Here is a 26017-nt window from a genome sequence, read left to right as displayed (position 1 = left end):
AGCAGCAGTTCTGGCCTCTAGTCCGTCAAAGATGTCAGTAGCATTCCCCCAGTTGGGACAACTAATTCTATCTCAAGACATTGCCAAATGTCCTCTGGGAGGAAAAACTGTCCCCCCTCCCTGCCGAAAGTCACTTTTTTAAAAGAGTCATTGTAAACTTGAAGCAAATATGGCACTAAAGCAGAATACTAAAATGAAGTAAGGGCCCCTAAGAAACAGATATTCCTTATAAGTTTGCATATAGGAAAAACTGTTTACTGTGTAATGATGTTAAACAGTTTTCAGGTTTATGAATGTGTGGCAACCAGAAAAATCTTATCATTAAATATTCATGGAAGGGCTTCCCTGGTGGCGCAGTGGTTGAGAGTCCGCCTGCCGATGCAGGGGACACGGGTTCGTGCCCCGGTCTGAGAAGATCCCACATGCCGCGGAGCGGCTGGGCCCGTGAGCCATGGCCGCTGAGCCTGTGCGTCCGGAGCCTGTGCTCCACAACGGGAGAGGCCACAACAGTGAGAGGCCCGCGTACCGCAAAAAAAAAAATATTCATGGAACTTTCATATGTACCTTTAGTACCATAAACCCAGCTCATCCACAGAACTCCAAGAAATACAGCTTTTCACCTCAGTACACATTACATACCAAATCACATTTATAGCACACCCACATCACATAATTTCTTTTAAATTTTGTCAATTATATATTTTATCCAAATGTTTAAACTGTCCAAATGCCCATTGTGATACACTGTTTTGATACAAAAAGAAAAATGAAATGAAACCCAGTAAGCTATAAGTAAAGGGCATTAAACTGCAACTTTCATTCTCAAATGGGTACCTCTAACAGCATCCTTCCCTAAGTATTCAGATAACATCCAAGGTCTACTTCAGGGCAACTCCAGCCAACATAAAGTGAAGCATTTGTCAATTATATGTTAATTATATATTACAATACCTTTTATAGTAATGATTCCACATACAGAGTCATGAAACACTTTTTTTTCTTTGTATTTATTTATTTTTAACATCTTTATTGGAGTATAATTGCTTTACAATGATGTGTTAGTTTCTGCTTTATAACAAAGTGAATCAGTTATACATATACATATGTCCCCATACATCTTCCCTCTTGCATCTCCCTCCCTCCCACCCTCCCTATCCCACCCCTCTAGGTGGTCACAAAGCACCGAGCTGATCTTCCTGTGCTATGCAGCTGCTTCCCACTAGCTATTTATTTTACGTTTGGTAGTGTATATATGTCCATGCCACTCTCTCACTTTGTCACAGCTTACCCTTCCCCCTCCCCGTATCCTCAAGTCCATTCTCGTGTAGGGCTGCATCTTTATTCCCGTTTTACCCCTAGGTTCTTTATGACCATTTCTTTTTTTTTTTTTTTAGATTCCATATATATGTGTTAGCATACAGTATTTGTTTTTCTCTTTCTGGCTTACTTCACTCTGTATGACAGTCTCTAGGTCCATCCACCTCACTACAAATAACTCAGTTTCGTTCCTTTTTATGGCTGAGTAATATTCCATTGTATATATGTGCCACATCTTCTTTATCCATTCATCTGTTGATGGACACTTAGGTTGCTTCCATGTCCTGGCTATTGTAAATAGAGCTGCAATGAACATTTTGGTACATGACTCTTTTTGAATTATGGTTTTCTCAGGGTATATGCCCAGTAGTGGGATTGCTGGGTCGTATGGTAGTTCTATTTGTAGTTTTTTAAGGAACCTCCATACTGTTCTCCATAGTGGCTGTATCAATTTACATTCCCACCAACAGTGCAAGAAGGTTCCCTTTTCTCCACACCCTCTCCAGCATTTATTGTTTCTAGATTTTTTGATGATGGCCATTCTGACCGGTGTGCGATGATTATCTCATTGTAGTTTTGATTTGCATTTCTCTAATGATTAATGATGTTGAGCATTCTTTCATGTGTCTGTTGGCAGTCTGTATATCTTCTTTGGAGAAATGTCTGTTTAGGTCTTCTGCCCATTTTTGGATCGGGTTGTTTGTTTTTTTCATATTGAGCTGTATGAGCTGCTTATACATTTTGGAGATTAATCCTTTGTCAGTTGCTTCATTTGCAAATATTTTCTCCCATTCTTAGGGTTGTCTTTTCACCTTGTTTATGGTTTCCTTTGCTGTGCAAAAGCTTTGAAGTTTCATTAGGTCCCATTTGTTTATTTTTGTTTTTATTTCCATTTCTCTAGGAGGTGGGTCAAAAAGCATCTTGCTGTGATTTATGTCATAGAGTGCTCTGCCTACGTTTTCCTCTAGGAGTTTGATGATGTCTGGCCTTACATTTAGGTCTTTAATCCATTTTGAGCTTATTTTTGTGTATGGTGTTAGGGAGTGTTCTAATTTCATTCTTTTACATGCAGCTGCCCAGTTTTCCCAGCACCACCTATTGAAGAGGCTGTCTTTTCTCCACCATATATTCTTGCCTCCTTTATCAAAGATAAGGTGACCATATGTGTGTGGGTTTATCTCTGGGCTTTCTATCCTGTCCCATTGACCTATATTTCTGTTTCTGTGCTAGTACCATACTGTCTTGATAACTGTAGCTTTGTAGTATAGTCTGAAGTCAGGGAGCCTGATTCCTCCAGCTCCATTTTTCTTTCTCAAGATTGCTTTGGCTATTCGGGGTCTTTTGTGTTTCCATACAAATTGTGAAATTTTTTGTTCTAGTTCTGTGAAAAATGCCAGTGGTAGTATGATAGGTATGGCATTGAATCTGTAGATTGCTTTGGGTAGTAGAGTCGTTTTCACAATGTTGATTCTTCCAATCCAAGAACATGGTATATCTCTCCATCTATTTGTATCATCTTTAATTTCTTTCATCAGTGTCTTATGATTTTCTGCATACAGATCTTTTATCTCCTTAGGTAGGTTTATTCCTAGGTATTTTATTTTTTTTGTTGCAGTGGTAAATGGGAGTGTTTTCTTAATTTCACTTTCAGATTTTTCATCATTAGTGTATAGGAATGCAAGAGATTTCTGTGCATTAATTTTGTATCCTGCTACTTTACCAAATTCATTGATTAGCTCTAGTAGTTTTCTGGCAGCATCTTTAGGAGAGAGTCATGAAACACTTTTTATGTCTTCCAAGAACTTCCTCACACTGCTTTGATTATTATAATCTTGAAGTGAACAGGGCAAACATCATTCCTCCCACTTTACGATAAGAAAACTGTACAAGATTTTGAATAACTTGCCTGCATACGTCTTCTTTCAGTAAGGGGCAGAGAGGAATGACACTCATCAAATTCCAAGGCAGACTGTGCCTGCCTCCCATATTTGTTTTACCAAAACATATATAGAAGAGTTCTGGCACACATCACATAATTTTTAAGATGGCAACTAGAAGCAAGGTTTGAAAGACATTTTTTGACATCGTAACATTTATTATTTCAACTCTAAGCTCAGACAGAGCCCATAAGGAATTTCTCATTTGGTTCAGCCAAATAATGGAAAAACGAGTGCTAATTTTCATTACTGACATACAGTGAACCAAAATGAATATTTTACATTTACTATTAAAGATCAAGGTGAATTAGCTGTACAATGAGAACTCTGAGTACGAAAATAACTTTGCCATCAAAAAGCCATCCAGATCAGGATTGTTATGGAAATGCACCAGCTTTAGGCACAGACAGCATTGGTGTAGAGGTCACAGCATTTAGCAAGGGCTATGGCACTGAACTCTTTATCTTCCCAGGGACCAGGAAAAGAAGGAGGGTTGGTGCCATTCAGAGAGGTACTGAAATGAAAAGCCAGAGAGATACATAGTGGGTCAGATAAAAACAATGCAACAAGATGTATCAATAAGTTCTACCAAGCAGGTGAAAACAAAAACAGAAACTTATTAATGAATCCAATCACAATGACCAAATATTGGGCTGGCCGAAATGTTCTTTCGGTTTGTTCCATAAGATGGCTCTAGTAGCACTTAGTTGTCTTTAACTTCATTCGAAACAATTGTATTAGATTGTATTGTGACAGCTGTCATATCAGCATGCAATTAAAAAAAAGAACTTGTCAAAATTGGTGAATTTTTGTGTAGCCATTTTAATATTGAAGATGGAAGAAAAAAGCAACATTTCAGCATATTATGCTTTATTATTTCAAGAAAGGTAAATGCAAAAAAAAAAAAAAAAAAACGATTTGTGCGGTGTATGGAGAAGGTGCTGTGACTGATCGAACGTGTCAAAGGTGGTTTGCAAAGTTCCGTGCTGGAGATTTCTCGCTGGACGATGCTCCATGGTTGGGTAGACCAGTTGAGGTTGATAGTGATGAAATCGAGATATTGAGAACAATCAACGTTATACCACGTAGTAGATAGCTGACATACTCAAAATATCCAAATCAAGCAATGAAAATCAGTTGCCCCAGCTTGGTTATGTTAATTGCTTTGATGTTTGGGTTCCACATAAGTTAAGCGAAAAAAACCTTCTTTACCGTATTTCTGCATGCGATTCTCTAATTAAATGTAACGAAAACGTTCTGTTTTTAAAACTAATTGTAACGGGTGATGAAAAGTGGATACTGTACAGTAATGTGGAATGGAAGAGATTGTGGGGCAAGCGAAATGAACCACCACCAACCACATCAAAGGCTGGTCTTCATCCAAAGAAGGTGATGTTGTGTATATGGTGGGATTGGAAGGGAGTCCTCTATTATGAGCTCCTTCCAGAAAACCAAACAATTAATTGCAACAAGTACTGCTCCCAGTTAGACCAATTGAAAGCAGCACTCGAAGAAAAGCATCCAGAATTAGTCAGCAGAAAATGCATAATCTTCCATTAGGGTACGGCAAGACCACATGTTTCTTTGATGACCAGGCAAAAACTGTTACAGCTTGGCTGGGAAGTTCTGATTCGTCCGCCATATTCACCAGACAATTGCACCTTTGGATTTCCATTCATTTCAGTCTTTACAAAATTCTCTTAATGGAAAAAAATTTCAATTCCCCGGAAGACTATAAAAGGCACCTGGGACCGTTCTTTGCTCAAAAAGATAAAAAGTTTTGGGAAGATGGAATTATGAAGCTGCCTGAAAAATGGCAGAAGGCAGTGGAACAAAACAGTGAATACATTGTTCAAATAAAGTTCTTGGTGAAAATGGAAAATGTGTCTTTTATTTTTACTTCAAAACTGAAGGAACTTTTTGGCCAACCAATAAATAGGACAGAATTAAGCATATTTTCTCATTCATGCCCAAGATAGTACTAGCAAGAAATCCTATACAATGTGTCTGCTTCTCTGTCCAGTTCATAACCGTAGTCTTTTGGGGAATTTCCTGTCCAAACATCACTGAAGCAACATTTATGCCTTGTAATGATTTAGAACTGAATTTATTCTAAATAGTGAGATGGTACTCCAAAGCCACTTTCCTCTTGAGAAAGGAAAACAGCTCAGGCTTGGTGTGTATGTATATATGTATATGTGTTTCAGTTTTATGGAGGTATAATTGACAAATAAAATTGTAATATATAGAGAGTGTACAACATGATGATTTGACATATGCATATACTGTGAAAGGATTCCCAACATTGAGTTAACACATCCATCACCTCACACATTTACTTTTTTTTTTTTTTTTTTTGGTGAGAACACTTAAGTTCTATTCTCTTAGCAAATCTCAACTATATAATATAGTATTATCAACTATAGCCACCATGTTATACATTAGGTCCTCAAACCTATTGATCTTATATCTGAAAGTTTGTACAATTATACCAGCTTCTCCCTATTCCCCTATGCCCCAGCCCTAACCACCATTCTATGAGGGGTTTTTTTTTGTTATTTTTTTTTGGATTCTGCATATAAGTGAGACCATGCAGTATCTGCCTTTGTCTGGCTTATTTCACTTAGTGTAATTGTTCATCCACATTGTTGCAAATAGCAGGATTTCCTTCTTTTGTAAGGATGACTAACATTCCATTGTATACATACACAATATTTTCTTTATCCATTCATCTGCTAGTGGACACATAGGTTGTTTGCATACCATGGCTACTGTTAATAATGCTGCAGTGAACATGGGAGTGCAGGTAGTGACTTTGTTTCCTTTGGATATATACCCAGAAGTAAGATTGCTGGATCATATGGTAGTAGTTCTATGTTTAATTTCTTCAGGAACCTCCATAGTGACTGTACCATTTTCCATTTCCACTAAGAGTGTATAAAGGTTTCCTTTTCTGCACATCGTTGCCAGCATTTGCTATCACTTGTCTTTTTTATGACAGCCATCCTAACCGGTGTAAGGTGATATCTCATTGAGGTTTTTATTTGTATTTCCTTGCTAGTTAGTGATATTGAGCACCTTTTCATGTACCTGTTGGCCATTTGGTTGAGTTCTTTGGAAAAATGTCTATTCAAACCCTCTGCTCATTTTTATATTGGATTACTTGGATTTTTTGCTATTGAGCTGTATAAGTTCTTTGTATATTTTGGATATTAATTCCTTACTGGATATATGGTTTGCAAATATTTTCTCCCATTCTGTAGGTTGACTTTTCATTTTGTTGATGGTTTCTTTTGCTGTGCAGAAGCTTTTTAGTTTGATGAAGTCCCAATTGTTTTTTGCTTTTTAAAATTTTTATTAGTTTTTGGCTGTGTTCGTTCTTTGTTGCTGTGTGCAGGCTTTCTCTAGCTGCAGCAAGCAGGGGCTACTCTTTGTTGTGGCACATGGGCTTCTCACTGCAGTGGCTTCTCCTGCTGCGGAGCATGGGCTCTAGGCGCACGGGCTTCAGCAGTTGCGACGTGTGGGCTCAGTAGTTGCGGATCGAGGGCTCTAGAGTGCAGGCTCAGTAGTTGTGGCTCACAGGCTTAGTTGCTCCACAGCATGTGGGATCTTCCTGGACCAGGGATCGAACCCATGTCCCCTGCATTGGCAGGAGGATTCTTAATCACTGTGCCACCAGAGAAGTCCCCCAATTGTTTATTTTTGGTTTTGTTGCCTTTGCTTTTGGTTTCAAGTCCAAAAAATCATTGCCAAGACCAATGTCAAGGAGCTTACTCCCTACATTTTCTTCAAGGATTTTCAAGGTTTCAGGTCTTATGTTAAAGTCTTTAATCCATTTTGAGTTGATTTTTGTATATGGTGTAAGACAGGAGTCCAGTTTCGTTCTCCTACAGGTGGATATACAGTTTTGCTAATGCCATTTATTGAAAAAACTACCCTTTCCCCCATTGTATATTCTTGGCTCCTTTGTTGAAAACATGGGTTTATTTCTGGGCTCTCTATTCTGTCTGATTGATCTGTGTGTTTATTTTAATTTTTTTTGCGGTACGCGGGCCTCTCACTGTTATGGCCTCTCCCGTTGTGGAGCACAGGCTCCGGACACGCAGGCTCAGTGGCCATGGCTCATGGGCCCAGCTGCTCCGTGGCATGTGGGATCTTCCCAGACTGGGGCACGAACCTGTGTCCCCTGCATCAGCAGGCGGACTCTCAACCACTGCGCCACCAGGGAAGCCCTGTGTGCTTATTTTTAAGTCAGTACCATACTGTTTTGATTACTATAGCTTTGTAATATAGTTTAAAATCAAGACGTGTGATGCCTTTAGCTTTGTTCTTCTTTCTCAAGATTGCTTTGGCTATTCGGGGTCTTTTGTGGTTCCATATGAATTTTAGAATTGTTTTTTCTATTTCTATGAAAAATGCCATTGGAATTTTAATAGGGATTGCACTGAATCTGTAGATTACCTTAGGTAGTATGAACACTTTAATAATATTAATTCTTCTAATCCATAAACATGGAGTATATTTCCATTTATCTATCCCTTCCACTTTTCATCAATTTTTTTATAGTTTTCAGTGTACAGATCTTTCCTCTCCTTGATTACATTTATTCCTAAGTATTTTATTCTTTTTGATGCTATTGTAAATGGGATTGTTTCATTAATTTCTCTTTCCAGTAGTTCATTGTTATTGTATAGAAACACAAAAGATTTTTGTATGTTTATTTTGTATCCTGCAACTTACTGAATTTGTTTATCAGTACTAACAGTTTCTTGGTGGAGCCTTTAGGATTTTCTATGTATAAGATCATGTCATCTGCAGACAGAGACAGTTTTACTTCTTTTCTGATTTGGGTGCCTTTTATTTCTTTTCCTTGACTAATTGCTCTGGCTATGATTTCCAATACTATGTTGATTAAAAGTGGTGAGTGTGGTAATTCTTGTCTTATTCCTGATCTTAGAGGAAAAGTGTTCAGCTTTTCACAATTCAGTATGATGTTAGCTGTGGGCTTGTCATGTATGGCCTTTATTATGTTGCGATACATTCCTTCTACATCCAATTTGTTGAGAGTTTTATCATGTAAGGATGTTGAATTTTGTCAAATGCTTTTTCTGCATCTATTGAAATGATTATATGGTTTTTATCTTTCATTTTGTTACAGTGGTATATCACATTTATTGATTTGTGTATGTTGAGCCATCCTTGCATCCCAGGAATAAATCTCACTTGATCATGGTGTATGACCTTTTTAATGTACTGTTGAATTTGGTTTGCTAATTTTTTGTTGAGGATTTTTGCATCTATGTTCATCAAGAATACTGGCCTGTAATTTTTTCTTATAGTGTCCCTGTCTGGCTTTGGCAACAGGTAATTCTGGCCTCATAAAATGAATTTGGAAGTGTTCACTCCTTTTATGTTTTTTTGAAAAGTTTGAGAAGATTGGTATTAATTATTCTTTAACTGTTTGGAAGAATTCACCAGTGAATCTGTCTAGTCCTGGGCTTTTTTTGTTGGGAGGTTTTTGATTACTGATTCAATCTCCTTACTAGTAATCATTCTGTTCAGATTTTCTATTTTTTTATGATTCAGTCTCAGTCAGTTGTATATTTCTAGGAATTTATCCATTTCTTCTATGTTATCTAATTTGTTGGGATATAATTTTCCATAGTAGTTTCTCAAAATCCTTAGTATTTCTGTCTTATTAATTGTAATACCTCCTTTTTCATTTCTGACTTTGAGTCTTCTCTCTCTTTTTCTTAGCTTAGCTAAACATGTGTCTATTTTGTCTGCCTTTTAAGACAAATGGCTCTTAGTTTCCTTGAACTTTTCTGTTGTCTGTTTTTGCCTCTATTTCATTAGTTTCTGCTCCGATCTTTGTTATTTCCCTTCTTCTATAACTTTGGACTTAGTTTGTTTTTCTTTTTCTTGAGGTGTTAAATTAGGTTGTTTGAGATCTTTCTTTTTTTCTTAACGTAGGTGTTTATCAATATAAACTCCCCTCTTTGAACTGCTTTTGCTGCATCTCATAAGTTTTGGTATATTGTGTTTCCATTTTCATTTGTCTCAAGACATTTTTTCAAGTTTTTTCCCCCAGTTTTATTGAGATATTATTGACATATAACATTGTATAAGGTGTGCAATATAATGATTTGATATAGGTATATATTGTGAGATGATTACCACAATAAGTTTAGTTAACATCCATCAACTCACACAGTTACAGATTTTTCCTTGTGGTGAGTAAAGATATTTTATTTCTCTTTTGATTTCATTTTTGACCCATTGTTCAGGAGCATGTTGTTTAATGTCCACATATATGTGAATTTACCAGGTTTTTTTCTTGTTACTCATTTCTAGTTTAATACTATTGTGGTCAGAAAAGACATTTGATATAATTTCAGTCTTCTTAAATATATTAAGACTTGCTTTGTAGCCTAACATAATTTCCATGTGTACTTGAGAAGAATGTGTATTCTTCTGTTGTTGGATGGACTGTTCTGTAAATGTTGTCAGGTCCATCTGGTCTAACATGTAGTTTAAGTCCGATGTTTCCCTGTTGATTTTCTGCCTGGATGATCTATCTGTTGTTGAAAGTGGAATGCTGAAGTCCTCTACTATTATTGTATTGTTGCCTCTTCAGATCTGTTAATATTTGCTTTATATATTTAGGTGCTCCATGTTGGGTGCATAAAAATTTACAGTTGTTACATCCTCTTGATGAATTGACCCCTTTATTACTATATAATGACCTTCTTTGTTTCTCATTACTGTTTTGGCTTAAAGTCTATTTTGTGTGATATAAGTATAGCTACCTCTGCTTGTCTGAAAAACTCTCTCTCCTTCAAGTCTGAAGGACAACTTTGCCAGGTAAAGCATTACCAAGCATTGGTTGGTAGTTTTTTTCTTTTTAGTATATCATCCCACTTTTTTTCTGGACTGTAAGGTTTCTGCAGAAAAATCTGCTGATAGTCTTATGGGAGCTCCCTTGTATATAACAAGTTGCTTTTCTCTTGCTGCCTTTATCTATGCTTTCTTTGTCTTAGTTTTGACAGTTTAATTATAATGTGTCTCAGTGTGGGTCTCTTTAGTGTCCCAAAGAGGAGAATTGCAGCCAGCATCTAGATGCAGGCTGATTAGAAGCTGGACCCTCAGGCACCAGCTGGAAAGTATGCAGTCAAACCCCTTCCAGGGAAAGAGTGGGAGATGGACATTTTTGACTGCTTCCTCTACACTGAGCCTTGTGGGGCAGGCAGGGGGTGGTGGGGAGGTAGGCATAGTACAGTCTTAAAAATTGGAGCACTAGATGTTCAGTCTAAACCCTTCACTGCTTAGGGATAAGCTTAGAGTTGGGAGTTTCCTTCCATTATATGGTGCTGTGCCAGGGGTGGGTTTTATGATGAGACTGTTTCTCAGCCTTTCCTACCCAATTCAATGTGGGTATTTTCTCAGTTGTAGGAGTCATTCAGCTAGTTTCTGGATTTTGCTTAGAGGGAATTACTCCATGTGTAGCTGTACATTTGGTGCATCCATAGGAAGAGGGAAATTTAAGCCTCCTTTGTTGTTATCCTGGTCTGGAGTCACTCCAAATATATTTAGCATGAATGAACTGGACAAAAACATTATCTCTCTCAGATTTTAGACACTAATGATACTTAGTATGTGACTTTAGGCAAAAAGTCAGTTTCTGTTTTGAAGGCAGAAATGACCAGGAAAGAGTATTCTACTAATTTTTTAGTGAAGTTCAGTGATGTAAAGACAACTCATCATTAAACACAAATTAGCAATTTTCACTTCATTCACTTTAGACTATGCTTACAATGACATCCACTGAACTTCCCCAAGAACATAGGAGTCGTAACTATGCCAGACCAATGATCTATCCAGTTTATAATTCATCTTTAATAGTACAGCAAAAGGATTATTTTTTTCAGAGGATGTTGGTTGCTTTCTCTGGTGAAAACCTCCAAACACAGGAGGGTAATGTCTGTTAACTTGCCATAGTAAACTGTTAAGGAGCTGGTACCCAAACATCTACCTATATACTGAACAGATCATTTACTTAATGACAACTTCCAAATCTATCTCCAGTTCTTTTTTCTCTCCTGAACTTCAGACCCAAGTTGGTTTGTGAGTTGCTTAACTTGATGGTCCCACAGGTACCTCCAAGTCAACATATCCACCTGAATTAAGCCATAATCTCTCCCCTTTACTCTCATTCCTGGAACTAGTCCTCTTCCTGTCAGTGAATGAATGGCATCCCTCAGACCCACTTGCCCAAGCCGGAAAGGGTACAGTCATCCTTATCCTGCCCTTCACTTCAATAACCAATCCTACTGATTCTCCTTGTTCTAGTGCATCTTCATCCTCACAACTACTTAGTATCAGCTCTCATCATCTCTTACTTGGGAGTATTACAGCAATGTGTTTATTGATCTCCCTGACATTCAAATGGCTACCAGCATGATCTTTTGAAAAAACATACCAGTGTTAAGAATTCTATAAGTCAAAGTCTAAATTCCTTACCATTTCACACAAGGCCTTATAAGATCTTTCAGCCTCATCTCTCAGAACTCTCTTCATTCACCCATATATCACTACTAATATACACATCTTTTGCTTTTGAAGAACCAAACATTCTAGTTCCTCAAATCTTTCATTTTGTGTGTCCTGTAACTAGTTCTTTCAGCTTAATGATATACTCTCTTTTTTTTCAACTGACTTCTTTCAGTGTTTTTTCTTTATCTTTGATTTTCTATAATTTCAAAATATGCTTAAGTATAGTTTTCTTGGCATTTATGCTGCTTGGTGTTTTCTGAGCTTCCTGGATCTGTGGTTTGGTGTCTGACATTAATTTGGAGAAATTCTCAGTCATAATTGTCTCAAATATTTCTTCTGTTCTTCTCTTGGTATACACATTATGTGTATGTTACACCTTTCGTATTTGTCCCACAATCCTTGGATGCTCCATTCTGTTTTTTTTTTTTTTTTTCAGTCTTTGTTCTCTTTCCTTTTCAGTTTTGAAGACTTCTATTGATATATCTTCAAGCTAGGAGTTCTTTCCTCAGAGGTGTTTAGTCTACTAGTAAGCCATCAAAGACATTCTTCATTTCTGTTACAGTGTTTTTTGATCTGTAGCATTTCTTTTTGGTTCTTTCTTGGGATTCCTATATCTCTGTACTTACATTGCCCATCTGTTCTTGCTTGCTGTCTACTTTATCCATTAGAGCCCTTAGCACATAAATCATAGTTGTTTGAAATTCCCACTCTGATAAATCAAAATCTCTGCCATGTCTGGTTTTCATGCTTGCTCTATCTCCTCAAATTGTGTTTTTTGCCTTTTAGCAGGGCTTGTACTTTCTTCTTGATAACTGGACATGATGTACCCAAAAAAGGAACTGCTGTAAATAGGCCTTAGTAATGTGGTGGTGAGGTGTGGGGAAGGCGAAGCATTCTGTAGTCCTATGATTAGGTCTCAGGCTTTCAGCGAGCCTGTGCCTCTGCACTGTGAATTTCACTAGTGTTTCTCAGTTTTTCCTCCCCCTTTAAGTGGGATAGGATGGTTAGAGTGGGCTTTAGTTGTGTATTTCCCTACTTCCAGGTCAGGTAGGCTCTGATAATACCCCAGCTGGTTAGGTTCTGGTTAACTAGTTTCTCCTGAGGGCAGGCCTTGTTTAAAAAAACAGAGTGCTCTGGTGTATTTCAAAATGGCTCCTTTTCCCCTCCCCCTGCCAGAAGAATGAGGGGCGTTTTGCCTGATATTTACTGTGAGAACTTGGTCTGGCTCCCGGAGGTAAAACTCCCCAAAGTGTAGGGCTGCCCCCTATAACTGGGTCCCCCCAGAGTTTTTAACATCCAGACCTGTCCTCACTGAGGCTCCAGCAATTAGTTTCAGGTTTTCCTGCCCCAGCACAGGATTCTGTGGCAGTTTCCGCTCATGAGTCTGCTCCAGTAAGCCATGTGTTTGCCTGTCTGTCTCTCCAATCTTCAGGTCAGCAGTTTGCCCTGTGTCTCTTACAGATCCAAGAAGAGTTATTGATTTTTCAGACTGTTCAGTTTTTTTTCTTGTTGTTACGATGGAGTGGTGACTTCTGAGCTCCTTACATGCCGAACCAGAAAACTATTCTAATAATATCCCAGAAATTGGTAAACAAGTTCATTTTTACACTATCCGAATGCATCATGATTTTATCAATTCAAGTTTATCCTCTCTCAGTCTTCATTTCTGTCTGAAGAAGGCTATAAGTTTTTAGCCACTTAGGACCATTGCCAAGTCTTCACCTACAACTTATCTATGTTCCAATCACAATAAATACATCACTTCTGATCAGGGAAACCACCCTCCCTTACTTCCCCTCACCCTCCACTTCTCAGTGCCCAGCAATACAGGTAAAATCTGTCACTTGTCCATGCTAGAGCTAATAGTGAGTATGCATCTAATAAGAGAAAAAAACGGAGATCTAGACCACCACAAATACCTGTCTCCCTTCTTATACACTCTATTCAGCATCCATGTGATTACCCTCAAGACCTTACTTCTCCCCACTCCCAGAAGATTCCTGAGTGGAGGAGAGCATAGAGGAGGAGGGGGCAGGGATCCCAGTGCTCACTCACCTCCGAAAGAGCTCTCTGCAGCACACATAGGTCTCATAGGTTCGATTGGTGAAACTTGTGTTTAGGAAGGAGACACAGTCAGTTTCAGCTCCCCTGGGGACATAGAGGATTCCTGGGTAAAGGAGACAGAGATGCTAAGGGGAAGCTTTTACACATGTTCCTTAAGGGTCTTAATTCTTTGGGTATAAATTGAGAACACTGTAGATTTGGTGCCTTTTCTATGCATATGTGAGATGGAGAGTTAAAACAATATTCTGAGACTAAGCTGAGACACTTACCTGCCACACAGGCGCTGATAAGGGATACACAGGCCCCTGTGAAGAGGGCACTGACCACAACCTTGGACAAGTCACTCTTCCGGTGGGGCACCATTGATGCTGCAGACAACACAACAAAATAATTCAATCTCTTCCCCACGAGGCAATTAGGCATACCCCATGAAACCCCATTAGAAGAATGCTGAGGATCAAAATGCAGCAGATGAATAGCATTCTTACCACCAACCACCAGAGGCTGGACAGTGGTACCCTAAGAAGTGTGTATATTCATTAGTCCTAAGGGGTCACTAACTTAGACATTCCCCAGGTCAAGGATTGTGTGTCTGACCCTAACTATTTAGTGGTTCTGTGAACATTCCCAAGATATATCTGAATTAAGCAAAGCCCTGGGTTGCTCCAGACAGGTGAAAATGCCTTGGGTGTTCACTAGTTGAAATCTGCATTCTTAACCTGGACAGAATTAGACAGACTATTTTGAGCCAGAGAAATAAGGAGGGCAACATTCACCTAAGCCTTAGCCACACGATGCATATCCTACTACTGGAGGACAAGCTCACAATCAGATTGTAATCAGGCATCAGAATTAGAATACAGGGACTTTCCTGGGGGCGCAGTGGTTAAGAATCCGCCTGCCAATGCAGGGGACACAGGTTCGAGCCCTGGTCTGGGAAGATCCCACATGCCGCAGAGCAACTAAGCCTGTGCACCACAACTACTGAACCTGCACTCTAGAGCCCACAAGCCACAACTACTGAAGCCTGCACACCTAGAGCCCATGCTCATCAACAAAGAGAAGCCACCAAAAGGAGAAGCCCGCGCACCACAACGAAGAGTAGCCCCCACTCACTGCAACTAGAGAAAGCCCGTGCACGGCAACGAAGACCCAACACAGCCAAAAATAAATAAATAAATATTTTTTAAAAAAGAATTAGAGGGCTTCCCTGGTGGCGCAGTGGTTAAGAATCCGCCTGCCAATGCAGGGGACATGGGTTCAAGCCCTGGTCCGGGAAGATCCCACATGCCGTGGAGCAACTAAGCCCATGTGCCACAACTACTGAACCTGCGCTCTAGAGCCCGTGAGCCACAACTACTGAGCCCACGTGCCACATCTACTGAAGCTTGCGCGCTCTAGAGCCCGTGCTCTGCAACAAGAGAAGCTACCACAGTGAGAAGCCCGCGCACCGCAATGAAGAGTAGCCCCTGCTCGCAGCAACTAGAGAAAGCCTGCGCACAGCAACGAAGACCCAACACAGCCAAAACTAATAAATAAATAAACAAAAATAATAAAATAAATAAATAAATACATTTATTAAAAAAGAATTAGAATACAGACAAGTGTTTAACAGAAGGGAAAAAGATAAACTGAAAGGAAATTGTTTTACCTTTAAATTGTTCGATCAGCTACCAAGTGAATCAACTTAATGATTCTAGCCCAGAATATGAGTGCCATAAAAAATGGACACACTGAGCTGTATTTTTCTTACACTTTATTTCTCACTTGGATCTTCCAAACTCTTGAAATCCCCTGCCTTCAAGGACAATTCCACTTTCCTCATATTATTTCCTCCAGCCATCACCATTCAGCAAGATTTTCAGCAATCTAATTGTATCTATGTATGCTTCACATACTCACTCCTCCCACACCTGGTGACTTGTAGCTTTTAATCCAACACTTCACACCACTTGCTCTAATTATCTATCTGCCTTATGTGTCTGCTGCTTTTATTTGTCCTTTGATTCCTTGTGCAATGCTTAATTCTGTGAAGTCAACTGGTGTGCAGCAGAATTTCAGAAAGTACCTTCACTACTGAATAAAAAACAAAATACCTTTACTATATATGCACTATGTCCATTTAATGGCAAAATAAAAATAATATCATTATAGTCTTCCTCATAGGGAAAATAAAAATAAAATTGGTCTTTTGGGCCTCCATCTGAAAGGGAAAAAAATGACAGAAGTTGAGGTTGCAAACCCAGCCTGGGCTTCATGAATAGTCAGGTAGCATGATTACCTTAACTCCAAATTAACTTTCACCTGAGAGGCCCATTTCACATCAGCTTCTCTATCTGGTCTCAACTCATACTGAAGCACCAGGAGTGCCCACTACAGATGCTGGGAACTGGCTGGCATATTGGGTAGCTGGGAAAATGAATTAACTCACTCAAGCCTCCCAGTGTGATTCCTATGGAACTAAGATTGGCAAATCCACAGAGTGAAAATGTTGTAATGATTTCGGCTCTCACCTAGGGAAAACAAAAATAAATAAGTAAACTCAGTCCTATATGTGCAGTCGTATAATCACGATAGACGTTCCAGAGTACTTAGAACCCCCGATCTTGTGTGTGCTACTCTAAGGGATATGGAAAGGATGCTCAGAAAACAATCGCTTCATGAGTTATTATAGGGATAATGATATGGAACCACCATGGCCTCTTTACCCAGTGCTCTTCTTGTTGAAGCCTATGAATTAGGAGGTCTAGGAATGAGGCTGATTGAGAGAAAAGAGATAGAGGGAGAGAAAAAAGGAGCTCAGTTTATAGCAATTTAAACTTATAAATGAAGAAGGAGACCTTAGACTATCAGAAATAGTATCCTCCTTGGACTGCCCCAACTGTAAAGGCTCAGTAATTACATTCTAGAGAGAAGTTGGGTCAGAGTGTAGGGGACTAGCACACAGACCTCAGGGCAGCTCAGGCACCGAAGCTAAGCATACTGTTACTCTTGCTTTGTGGTCAGGCCTGGGACCCTGGAAAGGGATCTGTGGGTGTTAAACTTTAGTGTAACACTTTTTGTCTGCCTGGACTGTTTATGCTTTCCTAGATTGTCACTTACAGAAATCCACTGTTTCTCGCCTCCAATCCACTCTTCTACTCCAGAGAGACGTTTGTTTTTGTACTGAGACAGTTGCTGATAGGCCACAAACTCATTTGTGAAGAACTTGATCCCCACCATCTCAGCCACCATCGGACAGTCTGCCCACTCGACACCCATCATGAAAACCACGGGCCTTAGGATATAGGAACAGATGACCTGGGTGAGAGAAAGAGACAGGAGACAAAGACTTCTCTGGAGCCTTGACTCAGTCTCCTCCACCCTTCTCCTCTCCATGCTCCCTCAGTGCACTGTGGGTCAGGAAGACATGCACAATTCAAGGACTACTTAAACACACCCTAGAGGAACAGCCCAACAAATGGAATCCTTTACCTGAAAAGTGAGTCCCTGTATGTCTACCAGTTCCCCTAGCCAGGAGAGGGCAGCATTGATGAAGGCCAACACGGCCAAAAAAGCAATCAGGTTGGCTGCTACGTTAGCAGCAAGGCCTATGGCATCTGTGGCTCCATTGCTGGCAGCTTCCAGAACATTCTTCTCCTTCCTGTGGTTATTGGGCATAGGGGAAGAATACGGTGTCTAGAGCAATCTCGGCTCCTCAGAGAAGAGCTGTCCCAGTGTCCCAGCAGTGCAGGAGTGCAACAGGAGACTGCAAGAACAGCTTGAGAGATGATGGGGGTTCCTGGTGACCCTTTTTGTGGAAATAACACTGAAGCAGTATCAGATTTAATCGCCATGAAATGTTACTGACACAAAGGACAGAGGATAATGGCATGCAGAAGAGAGAGGCAGGTGGGAGGGTTAAACAAAAGAAAAAAATCAACATGATTAGCTAAAGGCAGAGGTAGACAAGAGGAGATATGGAATCATATTATTCCTTCTCCAGGAGACTTGAAGCCTCTACCACCATAGCACCACTCTTGACTCTGCACCTGACCTCATCATCTCCCAAATTATATGCCTCATTGGACTCACCCACGGGGCAATTTTACCCCCTCCTTATTCTTGAACTTGGACTCCTCCACTTCTGGATATACCAGCTTTGACAAAGCAAGAGCAGAAGGGGCAGCCATCACAGAGGCAGAAATCAAGGATGATGTGTCAATCTGTAAGGCCAGACTTAGGAATGAGCATCTACAGAACCCAGACTTGGGCTCACCCAGGAGTGATCAAACAGACTATGCTTACCCCAAAGGATATGAAGGCTCCCAAGACAGTGCCTGAGATGGTGGCAAACCCTCCAGTCATCACTGCATGGACTTCTGAAAGTGTCATGTCTGCAAGGTATGGACGGATGAGCAGAGGTGCCTCTGTCTATAAAAAAGGAGAAGAGAGTCAGATTCAAGAAGGTGCAGCTCCCCATCCCAGAGTGCCTGCCCCAGCTCCGGGCACACATCCCTCCAGTGTGGGTGCTCTTCCAAAACTAAGCTCTGCTTTTAGGCTCTCCCAGTGTCTGGCTCACCCCCTCTGGCACCTAATCATATCCTGGCTAGCACTCTTCTCATGTGTTTTCATATCAGTTTGTCTCATCTATTTAAAATTTAGAATGCTATAGAAGACAAAGAGTATATTTCTTTTTTACGTTCTCAATGTCTAAAACTATATACTCAGGAATTCCCTGGTGGTCCAGTGGTTGGGACTCCGCACTTTCACTGCCTAGGTCTAGGATTCGATCCTTGGTTGGGGAACTAGGATCCCACAAGCCACGTGGTGTGGCCCAAACAAACAAACAAACAGAAACTATATACTTAGTGAATGACTTTAGTATAGTGTACTTACTGCGTACATATTAATTGCTTAAAAGGTACTCATTAAATGAATTGCAAATAGATTACTGAAGCCCAATGTTGATGAAAGAATCAAAAGAAATAATGTTTGTGAAAATGGTATGAAATGATGAAGACCCAACTATGTAAAATATATCTAGCATTGACCTAAGAAATACTTATTATTTAATGAGTGACAACTATGTGCCTAGTGCTATATGATATGCTAGGGACATTCCTATGAATAAGGCAAAGTTCCTACTCTTAGGACTTTACAGTCTAGCAGAGGAAACTAAGCTGATTATGGAGAATTTCAGCAAAATGCAGCATGCTATGGTAGAAGTATACAGAAGTATTCTGAGAACATTTCAAATACCATTAATCAGCCTAGGGCCTTAGGAGAGAAAGACCTCAATACTAATTCCTTGTCAGTTTGACAAGCCATTGTCCCTAACACTGAGTTGATCAGTCAGTAGCATATATTGAACACCTACTCCATACAGACAAATGTATCAAACAGGTATTATGGGGACAAGCTTTGGTGTTAGCCCTGAGCAAGGCAAGCTATTGTCTCCTTAGAGATTCTGGAAAACAAAGGTTACAGGAAGAAACCAGAATATGGAGGAAACATCTTTCATAGCCCCTGAAGGGGGATGACTTGGACCAGGCCATTTCCCTAAATTCCTGTGTAAGAATTTGGATCTGTGGTTAAGTATGTCCCCATTACAAACACCCAAATAAGTATTATTAGGTATGAAAGGTGAAAGCAATGAGCTGAGTTCCAACTTTTCTTTCATCAGAGTGACTGGCTGCCCATACAGTCTTCATCTATTTGACTTTTCAAAAGGAAAGCATACATTTCTCAAACTGTTTTCTGCCATACTCTCTGTTCCCCAGAGAAAAGATCAGAAGGCCTCAGGGTGCTTACCATACCCACAAAGATGTTTCCTGCCACAGCCAGGGTCTCTGGGGCAGTGGTGCCCATGGTGATTTGCAAAAACCAGGCAATCTAAAGGGATGCAAAGTTCCAAACCATTAACATTAGCAGAAATCTTGGGGTGTATCCATCAAAACTCCTCCTCCATTATGTTGGTAAGGAAACTAAGGCCTAGAGAAGAAGAGGCACAAGGCCGAGACCACAAACCAAGTTACAAACAGAGCCTGGACCAGAACTCACGACTCTTGGCTTCCAGAAAAAGTAGATTAAAACTCAGTATGAAATGGCAGTTCAGCCCAGTTTTTCTCCCTGCTCTGCCCCTCAGCCTGCCTAGGGCCTGGTCCTGACCACCTGGTATCAGGCACGCTTGAAAGAGTTTGCTTTTCACATTCGTTCTAATGCTCTAGATCTGACATATGATCATTTTTTCCCAAAGTAAGTGCCATCTTCATGCCTCTTGATGGATCACAAGACAAAGCCCCACCTCCTGACTGTGCAGGAGAATGACTCACCTTCTGAACTACCCACTGCACAAAGCCCAGGTAGTAAAGAATGGACATCACACATCCAAAGAAAAGGATGATCGGTAAGGCCTATAATGAGAATGATGAGGCAACCAGTGAGATACTACACTGAATGTGCAACTGTGTGCCATAAGGAGACTGTGTTTCAGGTCTCTAAGTTAAGTTCTTAGCATCCCGAGCACAGCTGATACAGTATAGATACTCTGGATATTTAAACACAAGCTAGTCTAGGAATAAATTTTAAATGTATTGCAAATCTATTATGCCGTCAATACTAAGCCACAAGGAGATGTTTTCTGAGCCTTCTTCTCCCACCCCTATTTCATTCCAATTTCAGTATGACAATGATCAAAGGGCAAGACATTAATGCTGCTTCCTATATGGATAAGATCAAATCCTCTTCTTAGGGTCAAATTGGTATATAGACTGGCTGATCTCTTGGACACACATCTTCGTCATCTCGCTTTATCCCCCTCACCCTCACTGCCACTGACCCTCATTCTTGCTCATGAAACATATGACCTGAAAAGCGAAGATATCCTTGACCAGCATATCCCCAAAAACAAAACTGGAGCCAGCCACAGTATAGTTGAGAAAAATCTGAAAGAAAAAAAAGAGAGACAGAACTAGAGTGAAGCCAGAAAGGACACAGGGAAGATAGGATCAGCCTCATGTATGATGAGGACCTAGTGCTGCTACTGAGGTTGGCCTCCCTTTGACAGCATGGGAAGCAGCCTAAGTCACTATGAGCTACTCATTGAATGACAGAGGACTCAGCAGTTCCATTCTCTTTATTTGTATGCATAGTTGTACCCCAGTATACTCTCTCCTTTCCCACCAGATCACCCACCACCATCACTAACAAGACACAGCCTGATCTCCTCATGCTTTCCCCCAGTCTCCTTTCTCTAGGGCTCTAAAAGAGCTCTCATATTCAATTTCTCATACCTGAATCTGGTTTCCCAGCCATTGAAATGCATTAAATCCAGGATCAGTTCTGATGACCAAGATCCCAAAGACAAACTGAAGACCTAGGCCCCAAAGCACTGCCCTCCAGGACACCTGGGACCAATAAGAACGTTATTCTAATGTGAGCTCTAAACCCGACCTGTTCATTACCTGGCTGGGGTTTTAAACGTGGGTACGTGTACTCTGGAACCACCTTAGCATGTTAACGGTAAATCTGGGGTAAGATGGAACAGGGAGCGGGGGAAATAGGGCAGTAGTATATAAAGAGCCACATACGTCTATGTGGTTTTCAGAACTATGCCTACAGGTTAGACCTCACACACAGACACACGCACACATACATATAAAAGCATCATAAACCACTACTTTAATATTACTATGTGCAATGCAAGCTCATTCTCTATTGTATTCTATTTTCTTTCTTTCCTTCTTTATTTTTTCTTCTGTTTGTTTTTTCTTTAACACTGGCCTGGATCCACAAAATTGATATCAAGGCTCACTAACGGATCACAACCTACAGTGTGAAAATAAATGGTCTAGGGCCTGTGAGAACTTTAAACTTCACTTAGGGGCAATATTGCCAAAGGGGCCAATTCCAGAGATTGTTAAGAACTTAGTTCTATGCCTTTGTAATCAATACTTGGCTCATGCACTTTGCAATTAGTAACACATGGTCCTTGGCTAGGTATTACTACGCCCACCCTGCAATACCCGAAACTCACTGCACTGTGGTGTTTGGAGCAGGCAAAGAGGATGAGGGTGAACATGCAGATTCCTGCGAAGGAGATCAGCTGCTCTGGCCTTTGGGCTGTGTCTAGAGCCAGCCACAGGATAAGGCCAACCAAGGAGACTCCCGCGAACACACTGGAGAGGGAATTTCAAGATCATGTCATCAAATCAGTGAGTGAATAAGAAATCATTAATTTTACCTCTAAAAAATAGAAATTCACCACAAGGATAAATGAAACAACCCAATAGATCAGACACAGAGACACATCTTTAGAATCATTCATCTGGTGGTTTCCCAGTTAACACCTCTCCCCTCCCCTCAACTCTTTTACTCACAGAATGAAGCTGAAAGAGTCCAATCTGAGGACATAAATCTCATGACCTCCTTTTCTTCAAGTTATCATATCAGTAAGATGTGATATAAAGACTTATTCTTTAAGAATGTTCTAATGCATAACCAAAATATTTAAAAAAGAAGGAGGAAAAGTCCTCCCATGGATCTCCACCCACTTTCCAACCACTCCAAGGGCAAGAGTAAAGGCTAAGGCCCAATCAACTACTTAATGCCCTGTGGTCCCTTTATGTACCAAACATGCTTGATCAATACATAAACTAGAGGGAGACGCAAGCGGGAAGAGATATGGGAACATATGTATATATATATAACTGATTCATTTTGTTGTGAAGCTGAAACTAACATACCATTGTAAAGCAATTATACTCCAATAAAGATGTTAAAATGAAAAAAAAATACATAAACTAGTCTCCTCATGTCTGAGTGTTGGAGTCATTTCAGTTCAAGGGAAAAGAATTAGAAGGTGAATCACATATGAAAAGAAAAGAAAACAAAAAGAACACATTGTCCGTTGAGATGCCATAGGAACAACGATGACGACGACAGAAGGGATTACAAGTCAGGGTTGAATTTTGGAGCTGTTCTCACTGTGAACTCAAAGTGCATTAAATCTGTCTTCCATGGATAACTAATAAGAACGTGCTGTATAAAAAATTTTTTAATAAAATTTAAAAAATAAAGTAACATAATAAATAAATAAATAAATAAATAAATAAATCTGGCTTCCAGAATCCATCCTGTTAATGAAGAAAGTCCTTTCACTCTATCCCTCCAGTGTCAAATAAATCAATGATCCAAAATTTAGGCTGTAGTCTGGTGTGTTTCTCCAAATGATCACTGTTGCAAACATCCTGAACAGCTATTTTCTGTGCATCCATTGGACAAAAGTCATAAAAGTGGAACATATAGAGAGTCTGAAAGTTATCCTCTCACCCCAGGCGTGTGATCAAAGGACATATGCATGCCACAGTTAGTTAGATGAGGTGCGGCTGCTGTAGCATCCAGCTCAGTACACACTGAACAGTGAGTTTGCTCCTTAAACTCTAGGGAATTATAAGACACCAGTGGGTGCAGGAAGTCTGGAGGACTAGAGGGAAAAAAAGCACAAAAAGTATCCAGGAACTAAGGGAGAAACACATGACCACCAAATCAATTTGATAGTGTAATGCTGCTATAAGCCTCTTTGCCTTGATTTCTTCATTGAAGAGGGGTATGGTTTTTCTCATTTCTGATACCAGCCCTGACAATAAACAGACTGAAACTCTTCTCTGAAATGGAACCCCTCCTGCCCCCTAGCAATATTGAGACATGAGGCTATAAGAAACTGGACTAAGTTCAGGGTTCAGAGGCCCGTTGCTATTTGTTCACTGAGCCTTGGTTTTTTTTAACATCTTTATTGGAGTATAATTTCTTTACAATGGTGTGTTAGTTTCTGCTTTATAACAAAGTGAATCAGCTATACATATACATATATCCCCATATCTCTTCCCTCTTGCGTCTCCCTCCCTCCCGCCCTCCCTATCCCACCCCTCTAGGTGGTCACAGAGCACCGAGCTGATCTCCCTGTGCTATGCGGCTGCTTCCCACTAGCTATCTATTTTACGTTTGGTAGTGCATATACATCCATGCCATTCTCTCACTTTGTCCCAGCTTACCCTTCCCCCTCCCCGTGTCCTCAAGTCCATTCTCTAGCAGGTCTGCATCTTTAGTCCCATCTTGCCCCTAGGTTTTTTGTTTGTTTTTGTTTTTTTTAGATTCCAGCTCTATTTACAATAGCCAGGACATGGAAGCAACTTAAGTGTCCATCAACAGATGAATGGATAAAGAAGATGTGGCACATATATACAATGGAATATTACCCAGCCATAAAAAGAAATGAAATTGAGTTATTTGTAGTGAGGTGGATGGACCTAGAGTCTGTCATACAGAGTGAAGTAAGTCAGAAAGAGAAAAACAAATACCGTATGAGCCTTGGTTTTGTAAAGTATAGGGGAGGGTCTGAGAGACAGCCCAGGAACCGTCGAAGGAGGAAAAGGGTAATGGATTGGGGTTTAAGACAAGTTGTGCGATGAGGGATATTGAGATTCTTAACTTACCATTTCATCCAGAGCTTCAGGCAGGAGTTTTCAAGGGGCTTCAGACATCTCGTTAATTTTTCACCAAAGAACCTTTTCAGAAAGCGGTGAACCAGGACTAAAAGCACCAAACAGGTGAGGACGAACAAGGCCAGTGCCCTATGGAAATTCAAGATGCAAGCTGCCAGGAAGTAGGCAGCATAAGCTAAAAAGAGAAAGTACAGAGTAAGGACCAGCAAGGCAGAGCCCCTTAGGACCAAATGAAGATTTAGTCATGAATGTCTGGGACTTAAGGCAGGTAAAACCCTCCAGTGACCTTACCACCCAGCCCTGTCAGACTGAGATGCAATTCTCAAGGCCAGGATAGGTGGCTAACTGTTTTCTTGGGGTATCCCAAGGAGGAACCAACTTAGTTTGAATGTTGCATATTTTCACTTGACCCTGATAAAATCTCATTCCCTTGATATTCTCTTTCTATCCCTGGAAGTGGATTTGATCAGCACCCACCTTTATACTCTTAAAAAGTCATCTTTTCTCAAAACTTTACAATCCCAGTCATTTTAACTTTTCCTCTTCAGCAGAGCCATTCTTCTAGTAAACAAGGCTAGTACTAGGGGGTACAGCCATATGGTTCTCATTCCATGGCCCCTTGACTCACCCCAAAATATAATTTTTGTTCTCACTACCCCAGCTGCCTCTAATATTCACATCAAAGTCCCATACGTCACTGACGGTATATTTTAAATAAAGGTTTGCTATCTATTTTTTTTTGGTCATGCCCCGCGGCTTGTAGGATCTTAGTTCCCCAATCAGGGATCGAATCCGGGCCCCAACATTGAAAGCACTGAGTCCTAACCACTGGACTGCCAGGGAATTCCCAAGAGGTTTGCTATCTTTTAAAAATATTTTATATCATTGATCTTACCAGTAAACCAGCAAATAAGTAACATACTACAGGCTTCTTTCACAGACTTCAAGAACCATGCCCCTCATCTAATCAAGATACTAAAAAAGAGACAAGCCCAGATTCTCTGACATATTTAAGTCTATCAAATAGTACATTTTGAAAAATAGCTTATTCTCAGAAGTGCAACTTATTTACTTATTCCTAGAAGTGCAATTCTATAAATTACAGCTCACCTACAAGTAATTACGATCTATACATCACATAGCCCTTTAGATCAACTTGTGAATAAATTTGCTTTCCATCTAGTAATAGTCTTGACACAAGGTCACATTTCTAAAACAACTGTGTCTCTCACTTCCGTGGATCCTCAATACCTTACCCAAACACAACAGGCTCAGCAGGACCTTCTTGAACAAGGCAGCATGTGTCTTACAGAAACTTCTTGCCCTGGTGAAAGGCTGTAGGTTCCTCCTGATGAGAATCCAAAAGTTAAGAACCAAAAATTATTCCATCCCATTTACATCAATTCCCAGAACTTAGATTGCCTGGCCTGAGGAAGAGTTTTCTCTTAATGAAATTCATCCTGGGGAAGTTAGGTAGTGTTGTAGCGATGCCAAAAAGGCCAGGTCAACCTTGTCAATGGGCAGCAGGTCAGAACACTCCTACCCAACCTGGACTAGCAATATCCTCAGTAATTTCCTACCATAGAAGGGAACACTGGTCACATCAGGGAGAGACTACTGGGACCTACTCCTTCCTGTTCCCTAGGGACGAGGGATTGCTCA

General features: G+C 40.3%; 1 protein-coding gene across 2 annotated transcripts in view; it reads right to left on the bottom strand.

Moving 5' to 3' along the window:
• Positions 1-3650: 3650 nt before the first annotated feature.
• The window catches only part of SLC28A2 (solute carrier family 28 member 2), a gene marked incomplete at both ends in the record, with an annotated part of 39287 nt that continues 16920 nt past the window's right edge, over positions 3651-26017 (bottom strand). For both annotated transcript variants that reach the window (XM_082845219.1, XM_082845220.1), the window contains 15 exons: positions 3651-3768; positions 13863-13974; positions 14141-14239; positions 16303-16384; positions 16974-17171; positions 17346-17514; positions 17946-18076; positions 18159-18284; positions 19665-19745; positions 20186-20266; positions 20720-20797; positions 21146-21259; positions 21889-22030; positions 24347-24530; positions 25612-25703. In XM_082845219.1, the coding sequence (XP_082701345.1) occupies positions 3651-3768; positions 13863-13974; positions 14141-14239; positions 16303-16384; positions 16974-17171; positions 17346-17514; positions 17946-18076; positions 18159-18284; positions 19665-19745; positions 20186-20266; positions 20720-20797; positions 21146-21259; positions 21889-22030; positions 24347-24530; positions 25612-25703 (1807 nt within the window). The remainder of the gene's footprint in view (positions 3769-13862; positions 13975-14140; positions 14240-16302; positions 16385-16973; positions 17172-17345; positions 17515-17945; positions 18077-18158; positions 18285-19664; positions 19746-20185; positions 20267-20719; positions 20798-21145; positions 21260-21888; positions 22031-24346; positions 24531-25611; positions 25704-26017) is intronic.

The sequence above is a fragment of the Leucopleurus acutus genome (genome assembly GCF_964270905.1).
Source record: "Leucopleurus acutus genome assembly, chromosome: 1".
NCBI lineage: Eukaryota > Metazoa > Chordata > Mammalia > Artiodactyla > Delphinidae > Leucopleurus > Leucopleurus acutus.
Note: the sequence above shows the minus strand (reverse complement) of the source record. Positions and strands in the feature narration are given on the sequence as shown.